General features: G+C 40.5%; 1 protein-coding gene across 21 annotated transcripts in view; it reads right to left on the reverse strand.

Annotated features, from left to right (window-relative positions):
- Window positions 1–22,321, reverse strand: part of Cadps2 (Ca2+-dependent activator protein for secretion 2) — a 578,403-nt gene that overhangs the window by 351,340 nt on the left and 204,742 nt on the right. For all 21 annotated transcript variants that reach the window (XM_030255458.1, XM_006505111.2, XM_030255457.1 and 18 more), the window contains exon 3: window positions 12,381–12,713. In XM_030255458.1, the coding sequence (XP_030111318.1) occupies window positions 12,381–12,713 (333 nt within the window). The remainder of the gene's footprint in view (window positions 1–12,380; window positions 12,714–22,321) is intronic.

The following is a 22,321-nucleotide window of genomic DNA, read 5'->3' on the forward strand; positions in this document are numbered from 1 at the left end:
TCCACTGAGCAGCCCTGCTTCAGGACAACTGCTACCCCTCAAATGAAAGCTGGAGCAATTCCTGGGCAGGATAAGCAGTGTGCTGGAATAGCAGGCAGGGAGGTACCATGCTGTGCTTCACATATAAGTTCTATCAGAGGAGCATCAACAATACTCAACCCTGCTGGAATTTGGAGTTTGTTCCTTCCTAAGAGAGGCTGGTGATTCAGTGTTTTGATTTAGGCAGACATATAAATTGAGTGAAATTCTGAAACAAAATATAGAGCATAGAAACAGGAGAGTGTATAGACTCCAGTGAGGCCCAGCAGTTCACAATTTTGGGAGGCAATAGAGAAGTAAATGCAGATCTCTGTTATGGTTTCAAGATGCAATGTGCCCCCCCCCCCCCCGCCCCCATAGCCTCATGTTATAAGTACTTGGCCCCAGGCTGTAACACTACTTTGGGAGGATACAAACACATTTTGAGGCAGAACTTAGCTGGAAGTCAGTAAGAACCCTTGAAGATGTCCTATCTAGTCCTCTTATCACTCTCTCTGCTTCCAAGGTACCATGAAACTCGTGACTCTCCTGAGCCAGCCACTTTGCACCTTGATAGTCTGTCAAAGCACATAGGGCCAGGTGAGCATGGGTGGAACCCTGTGAACCCAGGGTCTGATTAGCGTGTTCCTTGGGGTTGTCCTGTGAACCCAGGGTCTAATTAGCGTGTTCCTTGGGGTTGTCCTGCCAGGAATTCTGCTTTGTAGTAATGCACAAACGATCACTCAGAACACTTGTGCCTGAAGCACGGACTTTCGGACCTCAGTTGTGGGAAGAATCTGGAAGAATCCGAGACTTGGGTTAGGGAAGCTCACAGACGCTGTAATTGTAACTGGACAGATGATTCTGGAGAGCTCAGAAGGCCATGACAGCAGAAGCAAGCAAGCACAAGTTTCCTGAGAGCACTGAACTGAAAGCCACTTGAGTTACACTTGGGCAACGAATCTGTACTCATTTTTCTCTCTCCTGAAACTTGAGGGAAAGCTGAGTTTTAAATCAATTTGCAGTGGAAGAAAATTTAGCATCTTGTAGGATTCAGACTATAGCATGGTTATGGCTGACTGCTTTTTGATTACTAAGATTTATGAGAGTTCAAAACAACAACAAAACTACAACCACCACCACCACCACCACCACTACCACCACCACCACCACCACCACCACCAAAAGACCCAAGACAATAAGAAGAGAAAGGTATTGATTTAAAAATATACAGTATGGCTAGAAAAGAAAAGAGTGAAACCATGAAAATATAGTGTTATAGACATTGGTGATATTTTTAAAAACTTGAGTTACTTTATGGTGGGACAATTAGAAAGGATCCTTTAGCTCCTAGCCATCACAAACCCCAAGGCATAAAGCTATATAAAATTGTTCATTTTAACAACTTTGTTGAGAAGACAAATTCCCTGGTACATTTTGCTTGTACAAGGAAATATGAGGAACTGTAGCCTTGAGTTCATTCACCCCAGAAGCTACAGCAGCAACTATCCAAGGAGAACTGTGACCACCTAGGTGGTAGCAGACTGTGGCTTTCTTTATCCACTTGAGACTTTCTGTTTGTTTGTTTGTTTGTTTGTTTGTTTGTTTTGTGGCCATATAGAATGTGTAACAAGACCACGGGGACTTCTACCATGATTTCAAAGGAAGCCTTTGCAATTGAGACAATGTGGAACCGGATTGGATTTCTTACAAAGACCCCTGAGAAAGGATGGTGTGTGAAATGTCAAAGTGAAATCTAGGCTGCAGGGGAGGCCCTAAGAATCTAGAGAAGCCATGATGTGAAATGTCTACTTAGTAACACAAGAGGCAATAAACGGAGTGATCCTGAGAGAGAAAACACGAAAGGCCTAAGGGAGCTCACATCACTTAGCACTTGGTGGGTACCATAATGTGCTTCATCTTGTTCTGATGGTTCTTACTTCTGATCCCTCTATTTCTCCCTTTGCCAATTAAAATATTTCCATATATCATTGTTATGTTATGTTAGAGGTATGTAAATTGTTCTTTGATTTTTTGTTTTTAATAGGGGCTCACGGCTAAGAGCTTGCCTTGTATCTCTGGGGAGACTTTACCCTTAGACTTCTGAGTAGTGATGGAATTGTTAAAGCTCTAGGAAATCTTAGATTTTCCATCATGAGAGAGCTAGGATCTGTTCGAGCCCAAGCAAATATTGTTGCTATTTAAATATGAAATACCCTCCCACGGACTTATGTTTTGAACTTGTTTTTTCCAGCTGGTATTTTCAAAGCAGGAGACTGGAAACTCCACCTGTTAGGTCATAGCTAGAGGTAGTGGGATGCTGAAGGCAGATCCTCTGGGGCAACTGATGCTTGGACCCTGACTGTTACCTTTCTGCTTTCTAGTTTTCATGAAGTAAACCGTTCTACTTAACTGTACACTTCATCTGTTCATTATGATGTTATTTATGCTCAAGCACATGGGCAGACTCCTCTGAAATAATTATCCCAACTAAAGATTACATCTTTAAGCTGCATTTATGATGTATTTGTACCACTGTGTTCTGATAGATCCACAAGTAAAACAAGAGAAAATTGGAACATGGACAGATTACTTACTGATCAATATGAGTTTTCATTCCTTTGCCTTTCTTCTGTTTAACAAAATATCTGACCCATCCTTTTAAGTAAGTTGAGAAAGGGCAATCTTTCTGTAAGTCACATCCAAATAACTTTTTGGAATCCCACCTGGTTCCTGTCATTGCTTTGCTATCCCCTTGGCATTGCTGCCTGTCACAAGGTAAATTCTAAGCTCTTCCATCAAATTGTGTGAATCCTTAAAGCTCATCTCTTGCTTCTCTAGAAATTCATACAACATACCTTCCTAATTTACTCTGATCTGTATTAAATTTTTATCACTCTGACCAAATACCTAAGAGAAAATAATTTAGAAGGAGAATTTGTTTCATGGTTATAGTTTTCTTCAGTCCCTGGTTACTTGAATTAATGTGTTTGAGGAGGTTCTTCTCCTCGTGGCATATGAGTTGTGGAGAGAGGCAAAGGATTCTAAGAAAAGCTGCAGCCCTCAGACACATACCCCCAGTGACCTAATTCCTCCAGTGAGGTACTGGAGTTCCTAGAACTTCCCTAAATGGTGTGACTAGCTGAGTACTAAGCATTCAACAAAGGAGACCTCATAGGGGGCATTTAATATTCATTCAAATATAAAGGAAGCCATCCAGTCCTTGGCGCGATTGTCAATGTTGACTTGTTTTTGTTTGCTTTTGTTCAGTTTGTTCTTGTTTGTTTGCTGGTTTGTTTTGTTTTCAGAAATCAAGTTTATGCCCATCTTCTAAAATTCAGGAATTGCCACCTTTAAAAAAAAATCTTCTAGAGAGGTGATTCGGCCATTCAGTGCATCTAGCAGCTGGAGTCTCACTCCTTCTTCTGAACTCTGTGGGCATACCTGTGGCATATTCTCACAGACACACGCATATGTGAAAATTTAAATTATCTTTCAAAAAACCTGTTAATCTGACTACAACTCAATATAGATGTTGAATTTTCCACATTGTTATATCCTCTCTACTTCCTCAGCATATGCCCCCTACTCCCTGACAGATAAATAAAGCCATAGAGCAAAGCCCTAAAATGGGACTTTGGGGCAACTTCATCTGTGCTCAGTTTGCATCTACATCAGCAAGGAACTTCAACTGCTGAGCCCACCTGCACAAACTGCTGGACTTACTCTGAGGTACCCAGCCTCAAGGAGTTTTCAAAGCTGTTTTGTTCTATCATTTATACAGATTTGAAGAAACCTAAGGAAACCCACAGATGCAATTCAAAATCAAATTAAGATACAGTTACTAATGTGTTTATGCTAGCTACACAGTCACCCCCTACCACTCTTGCCACAGTATACTAGAAAACTGTACTAATATCTGTCTCCTGATCACATGAAAATACCTTGAGGGAAACAACCAAATCTTAGTCATGCATCACACATATACATCATTTTAATTTTGCAATATATAAACATCTCCATTAAAATAATAACAGCACCCTTAGGGCTGCAGACACAGCTCAGTGGTTAAAAGCACTTAACTGCTCTTGGAGAGAACTAGGGTTTGGTTCCAGGAAAATGCATGATGGCTTACATCTGTAATCTAGTTCCAGGGGATGTGATGGCTTCTTCTAGTTCTATGGGCAGCAGCATACATGTGTGTGCATATATGCACTCTGCATTTATAAATATATTCATATGTAAAAATTAAAAGATAACTAAAAAATCCCACTAGCCTTCATAATACCAAATATGTACTCTCAGAGAAGAATTATTAATAATATAGCATTTTAATAGCTCAAAAAGTATCTAGTGTTAAATCTTATTAAAGAACTGAAAGACCGGATGGTAAGAAATCATTAAAAGGACATTAGATGATGGAAAGATCTTCTTTGTTTTTGAATGGGCAGAATTAATATGAGACTTAATGTAGAGAGTTAATGCAATAGCCATAAAAATTCTGATGTCATATTCCACATATCTAGAAAAGATAACCATACAGAGCCACAAAAGAACACAATTATAAGTATCACGATGCCTCAAATTATACTACAGAAGTACAATTGCAACTTGGATATAGAATATTTTCATTAACAACCAACCATGCAGGATAAAGGCACCATTCCTTACTATATTTGAAACAGTACCCTCATTAGCAGTTGAGTGAAGCAACAAATAGATTAGCAAAAATATATCTCTCAAAGTATTATTATAGAAGATTCTCATCAGCCTGCAAATGCTGTCTCCATTTTAAAATTGGAAAAGTTGAAAACATATTCTCATAGCAAATATTCACATATTCTCAGGACCTAGACAAAGAAGAAAAACAAAAACAGGCAAGCAGGGCTGAAATTTTAGAAATGGAAAGCTCATTCAACAGAAAACTTTAAGGGAAACATTAAGAAATGTCCCTCATTTTATATATTAGAACAGTATTATCACTTGGTAGCTTGCAACCATCCTGCTTTAGCTGGGATTATAGATGTGAGATACAAAGCCTAGCCAAAAAGACAAAGCAAGCAAGCAAGCAAACAAACAAAAGCAGTGTAACAAAACAAGAACCAAGTCTCGTTGTGCAGCCCAGGCTTCCTCCAGCTCAAGATCATGCTCCAGGGTCTCTGGTGTAGGTGTTGGAAGAGTACACCACCACACCGGCAGCAGGAACCTTTGCAGTGGCCATACATAGACCCAAATTAAGAAATAAAAGTGTCGAGTTAACTGATGCACACTTGTATAATGTGATTCATTTATAAGGCTAAAAAAATAAAACAAGTTTTAGAGAGGAAATTTACTGAATACTATTAACCAGAGACTCAAATTCACTTAAATCCAACTCAACTAATTTATAGTATCAGGCAATTGCATAGAAAAGAAGTAAACATTTATAATTATTTATAGTTACTTCAATTATAAATTATAGTATTTCAAATTCATCTAAATCAAACTCATCAAATTTATACTGTCAGGACATTGTGTAGAAAAGAAATAAACATAGTTGTAAGTATTTATAGGTATTTCAATCATCAATTTAGTATCTCAAAAAATTGAAAAAAATGTATTTATTTTTAAGGTGTTAAACATACTTGAATATTTTAAGTATTTCTGACATTTCAAATTACATAAAACCAAAATATCTCTAAGTCATTTAATTTCCTCATTTATAGTTTATTTTAAACGTTATCAAGCATAATTACATGAAATGTGCATATATTCCTTCTGAAAACCACAATGGCATACTGTCAAGCATATGATGTTGGCCTAAAGTAAGTGAAAAAGGAAGATGGTGGCTGTTAAACCCAGCCCCAATCTTGGGGACATTTCTCTGGCACTTCACTGTTCTTTTCCAGGCTTTGAACTCAGTGCTCAGAATGCTTAAGACCTGTGGTTCCGAGGCTTCCATGGGCAAGTCCTACCCATAGCCAACACACAGCAAGTCCTACCCATAGCCAACACACAACAAGTCCTACCCATAGCCAACACACAGCAAGTCCTACCCATAGGGAAAGCCAACACACAGCAATTATTTATTTAAGTATGTAAAGCTTTATACCCACAGCCCAAATATAAAATACAAATTGGTCTCCAAACCTCAATATTCAAAGGCTTTGAAAGCTTTTTAGAGAAATGGAATCATAAATACTACATTTTAACAATTCACCAGTAATTCTGGCTACCCCTTAAAAACATTCAGGCAACTCTACAATATTCTTAATTCTTCTTCAAGTTCTCAGACTACAAGGGATTCTGGTGGGGGAAAAGCAAGAGATCAAGATCTCAATTAACTTTGCTTTGACTTTTGGGTAAATCTAGGTGAGTCATTTTATTCAGTTAATGGAATGAGATTATAAAACATTGATGAAGGTTGCTTTTGGCAGAGAAGATTAGGATCTAGATAACTGTAAAATTGACTTACTTAATCCTCTTAAAATCTAAATGCAGAGGCAAAAGGATAAGAATTGCAATGAGTGTATACAATACTGTGTGTTCCACCCTTCGGGCTCTGGTCTTCTAGGGCTCCAATGTCTTTACAGTTTAGACGATCCATCGCCTCCCATGTTGATGTCATTGAGAGCCACATCCCCATCTCCTGTTTTGCAGGCTGTGTCCAGAGGATACTGGCAACTAAGCAAAATTCTCACTTCGATGAACTTCTTTATGACACATTTAAATGTCATCCTGCCTTCCTCAGCCTCTGCAGAGTGGAGCCACGAAGGAAATTACTACATCACTGTGGCATTTACAAAGGCATGCTTTTAGAAATTAAGGCAGGCGATTATCTAGATCTTATCTGTCACTGGACTCTCATTTCATACAATTCACGGAGCATATTTTCTATATTTCATGCATGTTTCTGGATAATGAGTTTACTAATTAATTTTAACATGCTGTAATTACCTTATGTCATATTTTAAAATAATCATCAATAAATGCATTTAATTTCTGATTAAAGAAGAATGGTTGATTGGTACCACTTAATGCCATTTTTGTTGAGCTGCTTGAAATAAAATTGTTGAGTGATTTAGACTATAAGGTGCATATTTTTAATATTCTGTAGAACAGGTATTTTACTTGAAATTCACTGCATTTCTGGAATATTCTTCTGAAATTAGACTTTAGGCTGACAGCTTATTCTTTGTCCTTACAAGTGCCCTTACTATGCTGGGACAACTAAATCATGGCTAATGATTTAGGGCTATAGAGCTATGATGAGCACTTTGGATGTGTTCTTCATGATATACCCTGCCAGTTTCTTTACAGGATTTGATACTATCATTTTGTTGCATGGATGTGCACCTGTGCAGACACTATCCTCAAATCAAATGACAACTGGTGTTAACATTATAACATATAATTTATGATGCTGCTTAGATTATTATAAGAAATAATCTTAGACTCTATTTTTTAGACTTTTTTTTTTGTTTTTTTTTTTTTGTTTTTTTTTTTTTTGTTTTTCGAGACAGGGTTTCTTTGTATAGCCCTGGCTGTCCTGGAACTCACTCTGTAGACCAGGCTGGCCTTGAACTCAGAAATCTGCCTGTCTCTGCCTCCCAAGTGCTAGGATTAAAGACATGCACCACCACTGCCCAGCTTTTGTTACATTTTAATAACAGGTATAAACTATATACATTTATATTTTTAAAATAACAACTAAGTAGTTACTTTTATTTTAGCCATCCTAGACTTTGTTGCCTTAGCAAGGTATGCTATACCTCCTAACTTGGTATTTCAAGAGCTTCCTTAATGCCTTAATTCTGCTAATTAATAAGTTACTGGTTCTTACCAGAAGTAATGTTCATGGCTGTGTGTTTTTTTTTATATTAGCTTCCTGAAGTTTTATATTATGCTACCCTGAAGCTGTGGGACAGCTGTGGGATCTGACTAGGTGACTTCTAGCAGTTGTCAGGAGGCAGCAAGGGCAAAGGTCTTTTCCTCGTTCCAGACCTTTTCTATACCCATTCTCTTGGCCCTAGAGACCCACTGGCTGCTCCAGTCCTACACATCTCCCCGAACAGTTGTGCACTCTGAAATTCTGACCATAAAGTATATGATATGCTTTTATTATTTTCTATTGGTTTGCTGGTGGCAAAACAACAACAACAACAAATCAAGACACTATATGCAGGAACAAACACAACCAAGACTGTGACTGCCATTCCGACTTTCAAACCTCTCCTGACTCACAGGAAAGATGAAATTAGTCTCTGGAACAGACACTCACAGTCAGGCTCCAGCAGCTTGCGCAGATGAGGTCCCTTCTACGCTTTCCAAAGCCTGATTTGCTACTTCTCTTTCCAGAATTTGCTACTTCTCTTTCCAGAATGTTCCTTCCCAATAAAACACAAATGGTGTCCTGTGTGATTCTTGTTGGATGACAAAACCAAAACCAAAAAATTATAAAACACATACACACACACACACACACACACACATAAACTCAATCTCTCTTCTCTCTCTCCCTTTTTCTCTCTCCGTATCTGTGTGAGAGAGAGGAAAGGAGAGAGGGAGGGAGGAAAGATGGAAGGGAGGGAGGGAGGGAGGGAGGGAGGGAGGGAGGGAGGGAGGCAAAGAGACAGAGAGACAGAGTGAGAGAGAGAGAGAGAGCATGTGCAAGTGAAACTTGTAGAAAACAGAATCTCATTTGCTTTTAAAATTCATTTCATAATTTCTGTAAAGTCACTGATATTCCACAGGAAAACTTTCCCCATGAGAGTAGGTTTTTAGAATTTCTTTTTGTTTTTTTTATTTATCTTAACCCTTCTTCAATCAAGAATGCAAAACAATTCCATTTTCATCTTAGGCATATGAAAAAAACTTGGAAATCCTCACTCCCATTCGTCCATTCGTACAAGACTAAACAAATAAAAAATCAGAGATGTGTGTGTGTGTGTGTGTGTGTGTGTGTGTGTGTGTGTGTGTGTGTGTTAGAGACCCCAAGACCTGGGAAAACTACTTATTTAAAATATAAAGACACACATTTGAAAAGTAGAATAGTTGAATGAGCAGGCACTGGGTATCATGCTGGTATAACTTTTCTTTTTTATTTTTGTATAAAAATACAGAGAATAAGAAATCTCCCGATGTCACTGACTTCCCTCTATTAAAGAAGATCTAAGAAATTTTCCCACTAGCAAGATTTAGCTGACAGGACCCTGATATAGCTGTCTCTTGTGAAGCTATGCCAGTGCCTGGCAAATACAGAAGTGGATGCTCATAGTCATCTATTGGATGGAACACAGGGCCCCTAATGAAGGAGCTAGAGAAAGTACCCAGGGAGCTAAAGGGATCTGCAACCCTATAGGAGGGTCAACAATAAGAACTAACCAATATCCCCCAGAACCATGCCTCTAGTTGCATATGTAGCAGAGGATGGCCTAGTTAGCCATCATTGGGAGGAGAGGCCCTTGGTCTTGCGAAGATCATATGCCCCAGTACAGGGGAATGCCAGGGCCAGGAAGTGGGAGTGGGTGGGCTGGGGAGCAGGGCTGGGGGAATGTATAGGGGGCTTTGGGGATAGCATGTGAAATGTAAATGAAGAAATTATCTAATAAAAAATAAAATTAAATAAAAAAAAGAAATTGCCCCAACTAGCCATACTTTTTTTCTAAATTTATTAGATCTTCCTCCCAATGTAAAAGTTTGCCAGTGGGAAATGCTGAATAGTCCTTCCAGCTTCAGTGAAACAATACCTGATTGGTGGCTTTCCTATATCATCTACGGGAAAAACAAAACTGAGTCCAGAAATGCACAGTGGCTAAGGTACACAGAGCTTAAGAAAATACATTGTGAAGTGTGTAATCACAGAAAGAAATATGGTCTTCTGAGGTAGAAGGAATGAGTCTCCTGGACAAGAAACAGAAACACAGACTCTATCACTGAGACACAGGTCCACCAAAAGATTTAATCAGATTAAAGGGCAATTCTTCCCTTTTCTAGCACATTGCTACGGCTACATCTCCAGCAGCACAGTGGAAGACAACCAAAACAGATGCTGTTACAGAGACAAAGTGTGGAACAGAGACTGAAGGAAAGGCCACCCAGAGACTGCTCCACCTGGGGATCCATCCCATATACAGTCACCAAACCCAGACACTATTGTGAATGCTAAGAAATGCTTGCTGACAGGAGCCTGACATGGCTGTCTCCTGAGAGGCTCTACCAGTACCTGACAAATACAGAGGTGGATCCTTGCAGCCTACCATTGGACTGAGCACAGAGTCCTCAATAGAGGAGCTAGACAAAGGACCCAAGGAGCTGAAGGGGTTTGCTGCCTTATAGTAGGAACAATATGAATCAACCAGTATCCCCAGAGCTCCCAGGGACTAAACCACAAACCAAAAAGTACACATGGAGGGACTCATGGCTCCAACTGCATATATAGCAGAGGATGGTGTTGTTGGTCATCAGTGGGAGGTAAGGCCCTTAGTCCTGTGAAGGCTCTATACCCCAGTGTAGGGGAATGCCAGGGTCAGGAAGTGGGAGTGGGTGGATTGGTGAGCTTGGGTGGAGGAGGGCAGAGGAGGAGGTGGTTTTCGGAGGGGAAACCAGGAAAGAGGATAACATTTAAAATATAAATAAAGAAAATATCTAATAAAAAAATTTAAAGAAAAGAAAGACAAAGTTATCTGGTATGTGTTAACAAGACAAGACAAGACAAAACAAAACAAACAAACAAGCCTCCAAGACCCAACTACATCTTTAAAAATAATTATGTTACAAGTCAAAAGTAGAAAATATCCACCATGCTAATGCTAACCATAGGAATGCTGCAGCTACCTCAATTAGTTAAAGATCAAGTGGGCTTTCGAGACAAAGCAAAGAGCATCACAATGAAGGATGCAGTTCTACAAGAACAGAGAACAGTCCTATCAGACATGAATACAGGAAGCAAATTCTGATAGAACTGGATGTAAATATAAATGCAATATCAGGTTAGTGATCTGGATCAGAAGTGCTGCGTGTGACAAGCCACAGGGGAGAGAGGAACAGGTCCACAACACAGCCCTAAGAACACTCTGATAAAGGAGACACAAGGGTTTGCATTAATAACCAACCATAACCCCATACTACATGGGATTATATCTTATAGGCCGGCCATAAGCATTAAAAGTTGGAATGGGTAATTATATGGGAGGTCCTGCTGCTCAACTATATTTGGAATGTGGAAAGCAGTTTTTTCAGTTTTGTTTTCATTAATCTACTGAGACTTTTGATAAATTCTCATTAAGTAGCTACTGAATGACTGAATTTCCATTTTACTGTAATGTTCATCAACATTGACCATACAAAAGAGCCACGATAGACATTATGAGACCCACAGTCTTAATTCAATGTATCTGTTAATATATAATATGTAATCACATGTCTGTGATTTATGCTCAGCCTTTGCTATCAAACCACCCCCCTGGTTTAATGACCCAGCGAAAAAAACTACGGTGAGTTCACGAGTGGCTCAGAGGGTTAAGGTGACACAGTACTTTACTATTAATTAATTCTTTATTTGCCTAAGATATTCATAAGATAATGATGCGAACTAAGGAACATGAACAGGATGCAGAAATTAAGTGAAAATAAACTTGCAAAAAGGTTAAAAATAAATATATGTATATTATAGAAGTGCATTTCTTAATGAATTTTAAAATGGCTGAATTTTGGTAATTTGAATTGTCTAATAGGGCTTAAATAATGTATATACCCAAAATGAGCAGAAATCCAAGGAATATATTATTAGACAAATCATTTAATCTAAAAATGAAAAACCTATGAGATTTTCTTTAGTTTTTCATATGCATGACTTGAATAACAACTTAAGGGAAAACATATTATTTGCTGTCATTGCTTTAAATTAGCCAGTTTAGCAATCATCTTCAACCCATTTCTTGCAGGCTGAGGTAAAGAAAAAATTTGAAATTTCAATTACTTCCATAATACTCTTAAGACTATCTCCAAACCTTTATGATGAATTATTTTGCACCGAGGAGCACTGGCTCATGTATACTAGGGACACTGCGTAGGCAGCAGGTGATCATCATCTTACTCAGGGTTTGTCCTTTATATGCCCACTAAGCATAACACTGATGTCCTAAAATAAGGTCTTTGGGTCCAGTCGTAACTGGCTAATGATACTGACATTATTCTCCCCCCACCCAGCCTCTTTCAAAGCTTCTTTCAAATTGTCACTCTTTTATTTATTACAATTCAATCTCACTCAACCATTTGAGGAGACTGATTGGCAAATGCAAAGCAGCTATTCCCAGGGTCATACACACTCCACGTTCCTTGCATGCATCAGACGTGGCAGGGGGGGACATCAGAGTACTCACCTGGCATGCGTTATAAAGTAGCTGGTGTTCCAGCTTCTTAATGCCCAGAATCTGCTGGAACATTTCATAGAGCTGCTCCTTACTCAGAATAAGCTCAGACACGGCACTGAGGGTCATCCTGTTCGGCTGTTTGCACAAATCTTCTTCTCCCCTGTAAATGGCGTCATATTTGGCTATCCATGAGCTCAGCACTGTCTCTTTGCTCAGGCCATCTATCTCTGGCAGGCTACGGACACGTTTTTCTATGTTCTTCTTAAACACCTCTCTGAAATCATTAGCAGAGCATCCTCCACTTTGAACCATTCTGGCCACACGGTCACTCTTTAGAAACACCTGAAAAACAAAGTCAAACAACACCTGTAATTAGGCATGGACATTAACACCTATGCTCTGGGGGCACCCAGCCAGGATAACAAGTGTTCCACCATGGCTCAAAATGTTGTATAACACAACTATAATACATGATAACTTATGAGACGAGACCCAAATCTCTAAATGGTTGAAAGGTTGAGAGAAGTTGTAAGCAACTCTGAGGAAATTGTGAGATAACCTACATTTGTCCAACCTGAAGGTCAAGGACTCAGATGCCAAAGGTTTCTCAAAAGTGGAGACCCAGTGACGTCCTGGCACCATCCTCTGCAGCCTGAGAACAAAGTGCTAAGACAACAGTCTAGGAAATAAGAGTCATTTAGTAGACACTTACTTTAGGTGCCACTTAGCACCTCGCAGTTCCAAAAACTGGAAGAAGTAACTATTGTTTATAACTCCTTGTTCCTCTCTTACTAGCCGCCCACCTCTCTCATTTCACTCAAATGGTTAAGAAAGCGGCTGGAAATACATGGCTAACTTCTGTATGTTTACTTGGGAATTTGGGGAAACTCTTTAAGCACAGGAGGGGTTGGGGGCCAACAGTTTTGTAGAACTGCACTTGATGTAAATAGATATCCTATGTAACTACGATCTCATTAGCTCCCTAGCTTCTTAACACTTGTCTCATAGCTACAGGGAATAGATGCAAGGAGAGGGGACCACCTGTAAGATATATAAGCATATTGTTGACATATGAATCCAACCATTTTGTCATGGATACTAATCAAATGATACAGCTAATTTTCCTGTTTTCTTCTTCATATTTGACACAAGCTTCTTGCAGAAGAGTCTGAAAAATTAAGGCACCTACCATGTATTGAATGCTGCTATAATCCTTCTAGAATGAAAATGTCAATTAAAAGTTACTTTGTTTGTGTGTGTGTGTGTGTGTGTGTGTGTGTCTGTACATGTGTGTGCACGTGTGCATACATGGATGTGAGGGTTGTGAGCACCAACACATAACTGGAGACAAGAAGAGGATATGAGGAATCTTTCTTTTAAAATTTAGTTTCCTTTTTTACTTATTCACCTTATATCCTGCTCTATCCCAGCCACCTCTTCCTACAATCCTTCACCCCCCCATTTCCTTCTCCTCTGAGTGGTTGGGGGCTTTTCAGGTATCCTCTCACCTGGACTGGGCATTGGCGTTTTTATGACTGTGCTGCAAGCATTCTTGACTGCTGAGCCTTATCTCCAACTCCCCTAAATGGCTAGTTTGTTCCTAAAAACTAAATCATAATGATAAAGTACTCTTACAGCTAGGGCTACATCATGTGACTACCCCACCATGTCCACTTATACATAAACCGGTTACAAACATGTTCTACACATGTCAGGTGACTCACTTGTCTTTCTGTTTAACTAGCTGGCATATGTGTCCACCTGACCCCCAAATTTCCCCAAATGCTTTTAGTTTTCCTCTTTTGAGTCCTTCACAAAAGCTGTTCTTGTTTCCTATCTCAGTCAATGACACTCAGATACTAAAGCATTAGTAACTTCTACCTATGGCAACCACATTTATAATACCTATACAAAAATGTGTGCTATCTCTCTATATCTCTAAGTCACTTGTGATAAGAAAGTCTCTATTATCTGTTTTGTTTTGTTTTGTTTTGTTTTGTTTAGTTTTTAATGTCTTCAAGCCATAACAAAATATATTTAGAGAGGTATAAGAACAACCATGGCTTGATCCAATAGTCCTAGCACCTGGGAAGCTGAGGTAGGGAAATCACCAGTTCAAGCCTAACTGTGTAGTTAGTTTAAGGATAAACATGATTGTAAAGCAAAACCCTTGTTTTAAAAAGGCGTGGAACTAACGGTGTCTTTAACAACTCTAAGTCGGGGAGAAGGAAACTCAGACACTCAATGCTGTATTTTGTCAGGAAATGACATTTCTTAAGTCCTCATGGGGATGTCACGATTTCTCTTCTCTTTCTTAGCTGATACTGCTTTGCTCATGAGGTACTGACCGTCCATATGAAGAAACTTTGTGCTTATACCTTATACATAAAAAAGCACACAATTATACCATGATACCTATTAATTGTTGTGGATTTGATTTAATGCTGCACAAATTGTGCTAATTTGGTCATCAAAATGGCACAAAATCCACACATAAGACACTGAGGGACTCTGCCCACCATTGATTTTGGTTGGTAAATAAAGTTGCTGGCAGCCAACAGTTGGGCATGGAGAGAGAGGCAGGACTGTAGAATTTCTGGGCAAAGGACAGAGGAAGTAGCAGGAAGAGAGAGAGCCCCCATGCCAGGACAGGAGTAGAGGCCATGTCAGAGAGGTGCTGGAAAAAGAACACAGCCATCATGTAGGTGCTGGGGAATTCAGCGTGAGAGGGCTATAGGTCTGGGTCCAGGGCAGCCAAGTTAGAATATAGGTTTTAGTAAGTAATAAGTCAGGGATAACAGAGAGGAGTATGTTAACCACCTGGAGTTTTGAAAGTGGCCCAGCCAATGAGCTGACTAAGGCATATTAAAATATAAAGGTCATATGTGTGTGTGTGTGTGTGTGTGTGTGTGTGTGTGTGTGTGTGTCTTTCATTTGGGAACCCAGAACATTGAGGTGGGTAGCAAAGAGTGCCACTGCTGCCGCTGGGACTTTGAGTAGAGTTATGTGGATTCAGTGACAACCAATTACATACAATTATATTTTAATTAAAGACTCTTAACTGTATACATATGTATACATATAATTTTTGTTATAACTCTTTCTAAAGGTGCTATAGATGCCCAGGAATCTAGGCAGCCCTGTCTCACACCACTTAGAGCAGTAACAATTAAGTGAGCCTAGGTGGCACACTGGTAGAAGGAGGGCTTGCTATTCATTGCTGTCCTGGTGACACTTAACTATGGACAACTCCTTTTTCAGATATGTCAAGGGTGCCCCTTTCAGAGCACCATCCATACTAGGAGATTTCTAGTGAGTTCTGGACACTAGCATCTCCCTGTGGACTTCACCCAGAACTGGGAGGAAATAGATTCCCTATGTCCATCACTATGGCAAGACGGTAACTTTACTGTTATACCATGACACATATGTTTAGTGAGGTCTGGTCTGAGGTCTGGGGTTGGTAGAAGGGGACTCTCTCTGGGATTTCTTTCTTCCTCAGATGTTCCCCCTCCTAATTCTAGTATTTGTTTTATTGTTTTCATTGCTCATAGGAGCTTTCTTCTATTGTTATGCATTATGGCTTTCCTGCTCAATTTTATTTAGTTTGTTTTTCACCTGATCCACGAAAATAACTACTGGTACTACATGTAATGTTGCTTCTCTAGAAAATACCTGAAGTTGGCTCTTTTAGAACTGGTATAATGAGCATAAACACGGACCAGCAAAATATATACTGATAGTCTCACTACAGTAAAACTACTCATTTCTAATACTCTATATGAGCAGTTTATTTTGTTTTTGTTTGTTTTTTTCCTCACTGTCTAATGTGTAGCCAGGAGCTTACATTCCCTTGAGTGACTCTAGTTTTGAAGTAAAGACACAAACGAACATTGTTGCTGAGTTCCTTCTCCTATAGAACCATAACCAAGGCTGCACTAACTCACTCTAACTATGTAACTGACATTTGCTAAATGATAACAGAATGCTCGGATTCTGCTCAGTGTTCACGGCACACAGATAAATCCATCAAAGACTAAATGTTGACAAGCTCCAGCTCCGCAAGGGGGAAAGGCCAACAACAAAAGGAAAAAGAGCAAGGGCAGTAACAGACCCTCCTACAAAAGGAGAGGAAACAAAGGAAATGGAGTTAACAACTCTGCTGGGAAGTGAGAGCTACATAGGGGAGAGCCCAGAACAGGGGCAAGAGGCCTGTGTCTTTAATAGCCTTTGAACTGTGTAAAGATAAAGGGGAGAATAAAACACAGTTCAAAAAAAAAAAAAAAACAATAGCGTATGGGGGACTTTTGGGATAGCATTGGAAATGTAAATGAGGAAAATACCTAATAAAAAATTAAAAAAAAAACAATAGATGGAACCAAAAAGAATAAAACGTTAATATCTTCAAAGAGTGATTAAAAAACTTTCCTACTATATACAGAGATTACATATAAAGCCTTCTATGACTATAGTAATATTTGAAGTCAGGAAGAGCACTAGATATCTGAGAGACTGGCATGCGGACAGTAGAGAGTTCCAGGTTCTAGTTGATGATGTAATGGCTAATTCTGCTCACCAACTTCATTAGGTATGCAATCAACTAAGAGTCATGCCTCTTGGTAAGTCTGGAGAATGTTTCCTGGAAACATGAAAAGGGAAGGAAACACCCTGTTGAATGGGCAGCACTTCTCCCAAAGAGCATTCCACATATAAAGAGGACAGAGGGAAAACCAGTGCTGATTTTGCCTGTAGGCCTTCAGTCCTTGCTGGTGAATATGTCCACTCAATTGCTGCTGTAATTGCTGTTAAACTGCTGTCATTACAACCTACCTTCTTCAGCCTTTCAACAAAGAACAGACCATCGGCTCCCTAACAGTATTCTAGGCTTTCAGTGTTAAATGAGAACTGTTGGGTCATCCAACCTCATAGTGGGTAGATGACAAGTTCTCAGCACCACCAGTGCATGGCCTGATTGCCCATTCCATGAGGCTAACCTAATAAATTCCCACTGTAATACAGATTCATTCTATTAGTTCTGTTCCTCTAGAGAATCCTAACTAATGCAGGGCCCAGTTGTGGTTAGGTGACCTAGTGTTAAATACACTAAAAAATATCTCAAACTGAGATGCCAGCGGCAAGGGTAGATGGCAAAATGTTGGAGATAAGGCAGAGACCAATAATTACATTGAGACAGGAGATCTGACAAGTAGAAGGGTTATAGGGCTGGAAGTAAGGCAGGAAGAGAGAATAAAGAAGAACAGAATACCTTTTGAGTCACAGCTTATGGAAACTAAGGTGAGAAAATAGGATTTTCATTCTCTTTGTAACTGTAATAAAGAATAAAGGTGGAAGAATATATGTCCCTATATATGATTTACTTTGTTGTTGCTGGTTTTTGACAAAACAGTGAGTGTTAAAGATAGCTAATTTCATTTGGATAATGGTCAGGAAAAAAAGCATGATAAAAGCACACGGGAAGAACAAAAGCCTAAAAACCCCTATATTTAAATGACTATAAATTAAATAAATACCCCTCACAGACACAAATGTATCCAGTAGAAATGAGGACAACCAGGGACATTCTCAGTCATTCTTATATATTCTCTCCTCTTTTCTTCTTCTTCTGCTTCTTCTGCTTTTTCTCCTTCTTCTTCTTCTTCTCTCCCCTCCCCTCCCCTTCTTCCTCTTCCTCCTCCTCCTTCTTCTCTTTCTCTACCCTCCTCCCTCCCCCCCCCCCACCGCCCCCTCTCTCACCACTGGCAGCAGCAGCTCAGGCAGAACCTATTTCCAGGGACAGCAGCAAGAATGAACCAGAGAGCTCTAGAAGAAACGGATCAAATTAAAACAGACCTGTTTGCTGTTTTCTTCTCCTAGGTCACCTTGGGCAGAGACCATTTAGGAGAGTAAAGGTAGAGAGCCAGCTACAGGAGGGAGCACAAAGGCAAGGCACAAGAAAGTTTATATAGGACTGCTACCTAAATTGTGCTTTTAGAAAAAGGAAACAGAGAAGGAAGAGCAAGGGAAGCAGCAGAGGCAAGGCTGGGACACTGCCCTTGAGCAAGTCAGTAACATAGAAGGCCCAGCAGACCAGTCAGCACTCATCTCATCTCAGAGGTGAGGAGGTTGTAATCGGCCATGGTGTTCTTGTTCTTGATCCTTTCAACATATGCCCTATGGGGACACAGTTGCTGTGAAACAAGGCCCCAAGGTCCTCGGTCTACAGCCCTAATGAACAGAAGTCTGTTCAGAACCATGCCAGAGAACTGGGAAGCTAATTCTTCAGTCCCTATTGATCCTGGAGGTGCCTGTAGTAAGAGCAGACAACTGCATCACCTCCTAAGAAACCTTAAGCAAAACCACTGCCCAGCTAGGCTGCCTCCGAGAGTCTTACCTAAGAAGAGACGAGGTGGTTATTCATGGTTTCTATGTGTTTAGGATTTTCGAAATGACTTGCTATAAGGGAAGAGACGGCTACTCATAAATCCCCCTACTTGGCTTGGGTCTCAGAAGCATCATCTCTTGAGGAAGCTCTACCCTCCCCTCTCCCTCTTATTCATCAGTGTTTATCGTCTTACCCTGCCTTTTCCTTTTGCACAAAACACCATTTGGCATCTATTAATTATTTGTCTCCACAGAGTAAAAGGTAGATACCAACAGGGCTTATGCCAGTTTGTTTGCTGACGAGGGTAAACTCTAAAAGGAGACTGTCATTTATTAGAAGTAAAAAATGGTTGGTTTGAAAAGGGGTAACTATCCAAAGATACTGACTACTCAGTGATAAAGACAATCAGGTACAAATCTAGCTACAGGCATACACTATGGATGGCTGCAGGTGAGACATCGAGGGACATAAATAACTGTAACTGAAAGCAGAATAAACTCTGTGATCAAAAGGCATGGGCTCCAGAGTAGAGAACTTTTACACAGAACAGTATGCTGGGTTCTGTATACAGAAGGAAAGGCCTCCTAGCCTGAGGGTATACATTTTTTTCCAAAATACCATGTTGCTCACCACCTTCTGGGGCACTCCACTTTCTTCTAGCACCTCCACAAAGTGTGACCCACTAACCCCCATCTGCATTTAATATAAGCTACAGAATGAGACCTCTGATACCACTGAGTTCTAAAAGCATTTGAAATTCACAAGTGCAGTTTAAAGCATCTTCCCACCCTCACTTTACCTCCAGCGTTAGGTACCAATTTCCATCCTTGAGACTTGGAAACTATCCCTGACAACCCCCTTGCTCCTTTCTATGGCTGCAAATACACAATTTGTCACTATACTGATCCTACTCCAGGTATCCTTCAGAAATCTCATAGATATCTTCATCTTCTCACAACAGTTTCTACATGTTTCTTCCTAGGACTGTCAAGTGACTCTTCAGTGGGTTCCCTGCCTTGGGAGATTTTTGGCAAATACCAAATCCCACAATCACTTAATCTAATGTATTTTCTTCACTGACACAAAAATAATATTAAAACACCATCACTACCACCACCTGCAGGGCTGTGGGTGTGTGAGAAGCCACTAACCCCACACGGCAGGTGGTGGACAAGGGGCAGTCCCAGGTACCAGGTTCACAGTCTCCCGCATCCCATGCTGGATATGGTGGAGAAGCTTAGAAAAGAATAGGGGCCATGGGGAGGCACTCGGCCCCAGAGATAAGGGAAGAGGGCAGAGGGAGAGGGAGCACTAGGTGGTTCCCACGCAGGCGAGAGTCCTTAGTCCGATCCATGGCTGCAGCCCAGGAAGGCCTTCTGGCGAGAGGTTAGACACGGCTCATTAGGAGAAAGCCTATCCCATCGTTCAAGCACTGTGGGCCTTGATGAACAGAGATAGTCTATGGTTTTAGAGCTTTATTGAGAAAGGAGAGAAGGGAGAAGGAGAGGGAGAGGGAGAGGGAGAGGGAGAGAGAGAGAGAGAGAGAGAGGCCATGTGCAAAGAAGGGGGAATAGAGAGAAGAAAAGCTAGTGAGTAAGAAAGTTTAAAGAGATCGAGGAGGGGCCAAACAGCCCCTCTTATAGTGGGCTGCTATCTTGCTGTTGCTAGGTAACTGTGGGAAGGAGTCTAGCCAGAATGCCAGAAGCTTGGGACATTGTCTATGTGACTGCTAGCCACATGTCTCTCTTGTGGGGGCTGTGGGGGCAGTAACTTTGACAGGAGCCAGGGGTCCAGGAGACATGATCGAATGCCTTCCATCCCATGTAGGTGGAAATTACCACCCACAGGTCCCACCGGGGTTCCAGACCTCAGCTCGACTGGAGACCAGGATGTGTGTGCATAGTCCATTGCCCCACAACCACCACCACTACCACCTCAAGTCATGTCAACTCAGTAGTTTACAAATAAAATCACCATGGTGTCCATGGTCTTACCACCCATTCCCAATTCTCTATCTCAGTTAGAACTCGCTCTGCCTGTATCTGCCCCAATGCTCTCAAAGTGACCTGGGGTCACGTAGGAATTTTCCATGGTCTATTTTACCACCATCTATTTGCCTTAAGATCGCAGAGATTCCTCTCCAGTCATCCTAGCTTGGCTAGATCTTTGTATAAAACTTTCCTTTAAAACACATTTCATATTGCAACTATAGTGTTTAATTAGCAAGTACGTTTATACATTTTAATCAATAAATCCCACAATGTCCAAAACTGTCTCATCTCACTATAACACCAATGTATAAGGTCACACAGCAAATACTTATTAAATACCTAGTGTATGGGCAAGGAAGCAAACTGTGAGCAAGCTGTTTAGAAGAGAAAATGACTGGTGGCCTATTCATTCTGTTGTACACTTTAAACACATGTTAGGTCAGTCAGGAAAACTAGTCGAGTTATCCATGATGGATACAGTAGGTAACATTGCAGAGTCATGGGACAGATGTGAGAGCCAAGTCATGAGAATAGGAGCCACAGATTAGGGTGTAGAGGTGGATGAGAGGTGGAAGAGTGTGACGTAATGCCAGTGTGATGTAATGCCAGTGTGATGTAATGCCAGTGTGATGTAATGCCAGTGTGATGAAATGCCAGTGTGATGTAATGCCAGTGTGATGTAATGCCAGGGAACCCAGAAAAATACAGGAAAAGAAGGAACGAAGGAGACAATGAAAGAATATTAAAGCAAACCAGACTTCAAAGTTGTGAACTCCAGTCACATTCATAGTTCATCTATTAACTAGTTTAAGCGAGAAATTCATCCACTAACTACTAGAAGACAAGAAACCCGTCCATTTGAACGGGAGAGATGAATATATCCCAAAGGAAACTGACCACCATGAATATTGTCCAAAAGGAAAAGTGAGATTCATTTTTGCTTGTAAAGAATATTTTGGTTTTTTTTTGTTTTGTTTTGTTTTTGTTTTTGTTTTTTTGAAACAGGGTAGCCCTGGCTTTCCTGGAACTCACTCTATAGACCAGGCTGGCCTTGAACTCAGAAATCCTCCTGCTTCTGCTCCCAAGTGCTGGGATTAAAGGCATGTACATCTGGTAATCATATTCTCTAGTAATTCCTATTATCTATCCTCCTCTTCCTCTTCCTCTTCCTCCTCCTCCTCCTCTTCTTCTTCTTCAACTATTTTTTGATATTTTCTTTATTTACATTTCAAATTTTATCCCCTTTCCTCATTTCTCCTCCGGAAACCCTCCTATCCCATCTACCTTCTCCTTCACTAGCCTACCTACTCCTGCTTCCCTGTCCTGTCATTCCCCTGGGGCACAGAGCCTTCATAAGACCAAGGGCCACAGTTCTCATATGTGACCAATATGATACTGTGTGACACTGACGGGTTGTCTCATGAGTTGTCACCTATCATAATCACATGTCCTTTCACCACAAGAGTTAGTTACCACAGACGGCAAACTATGGCTACAATCAAGGCTGTTGTAGAGATGGTCTCTAGTCTTAGGGTGCCCACAGACTACTTTTCTACTCTGCAGCACAAGATTATCTG

This window comes from Mus musculus, chromosome 6, assembly GCF_000001635.26.
Source record: "Mus musculus strain C57BL/6J chromosome 6, GRCm38.p6 C57BL/6J".
NCBI lineage: Eukaryota > Metazoa > Chordata > Mammalia > Rodentia > Muridae > Mus > Mus musculus.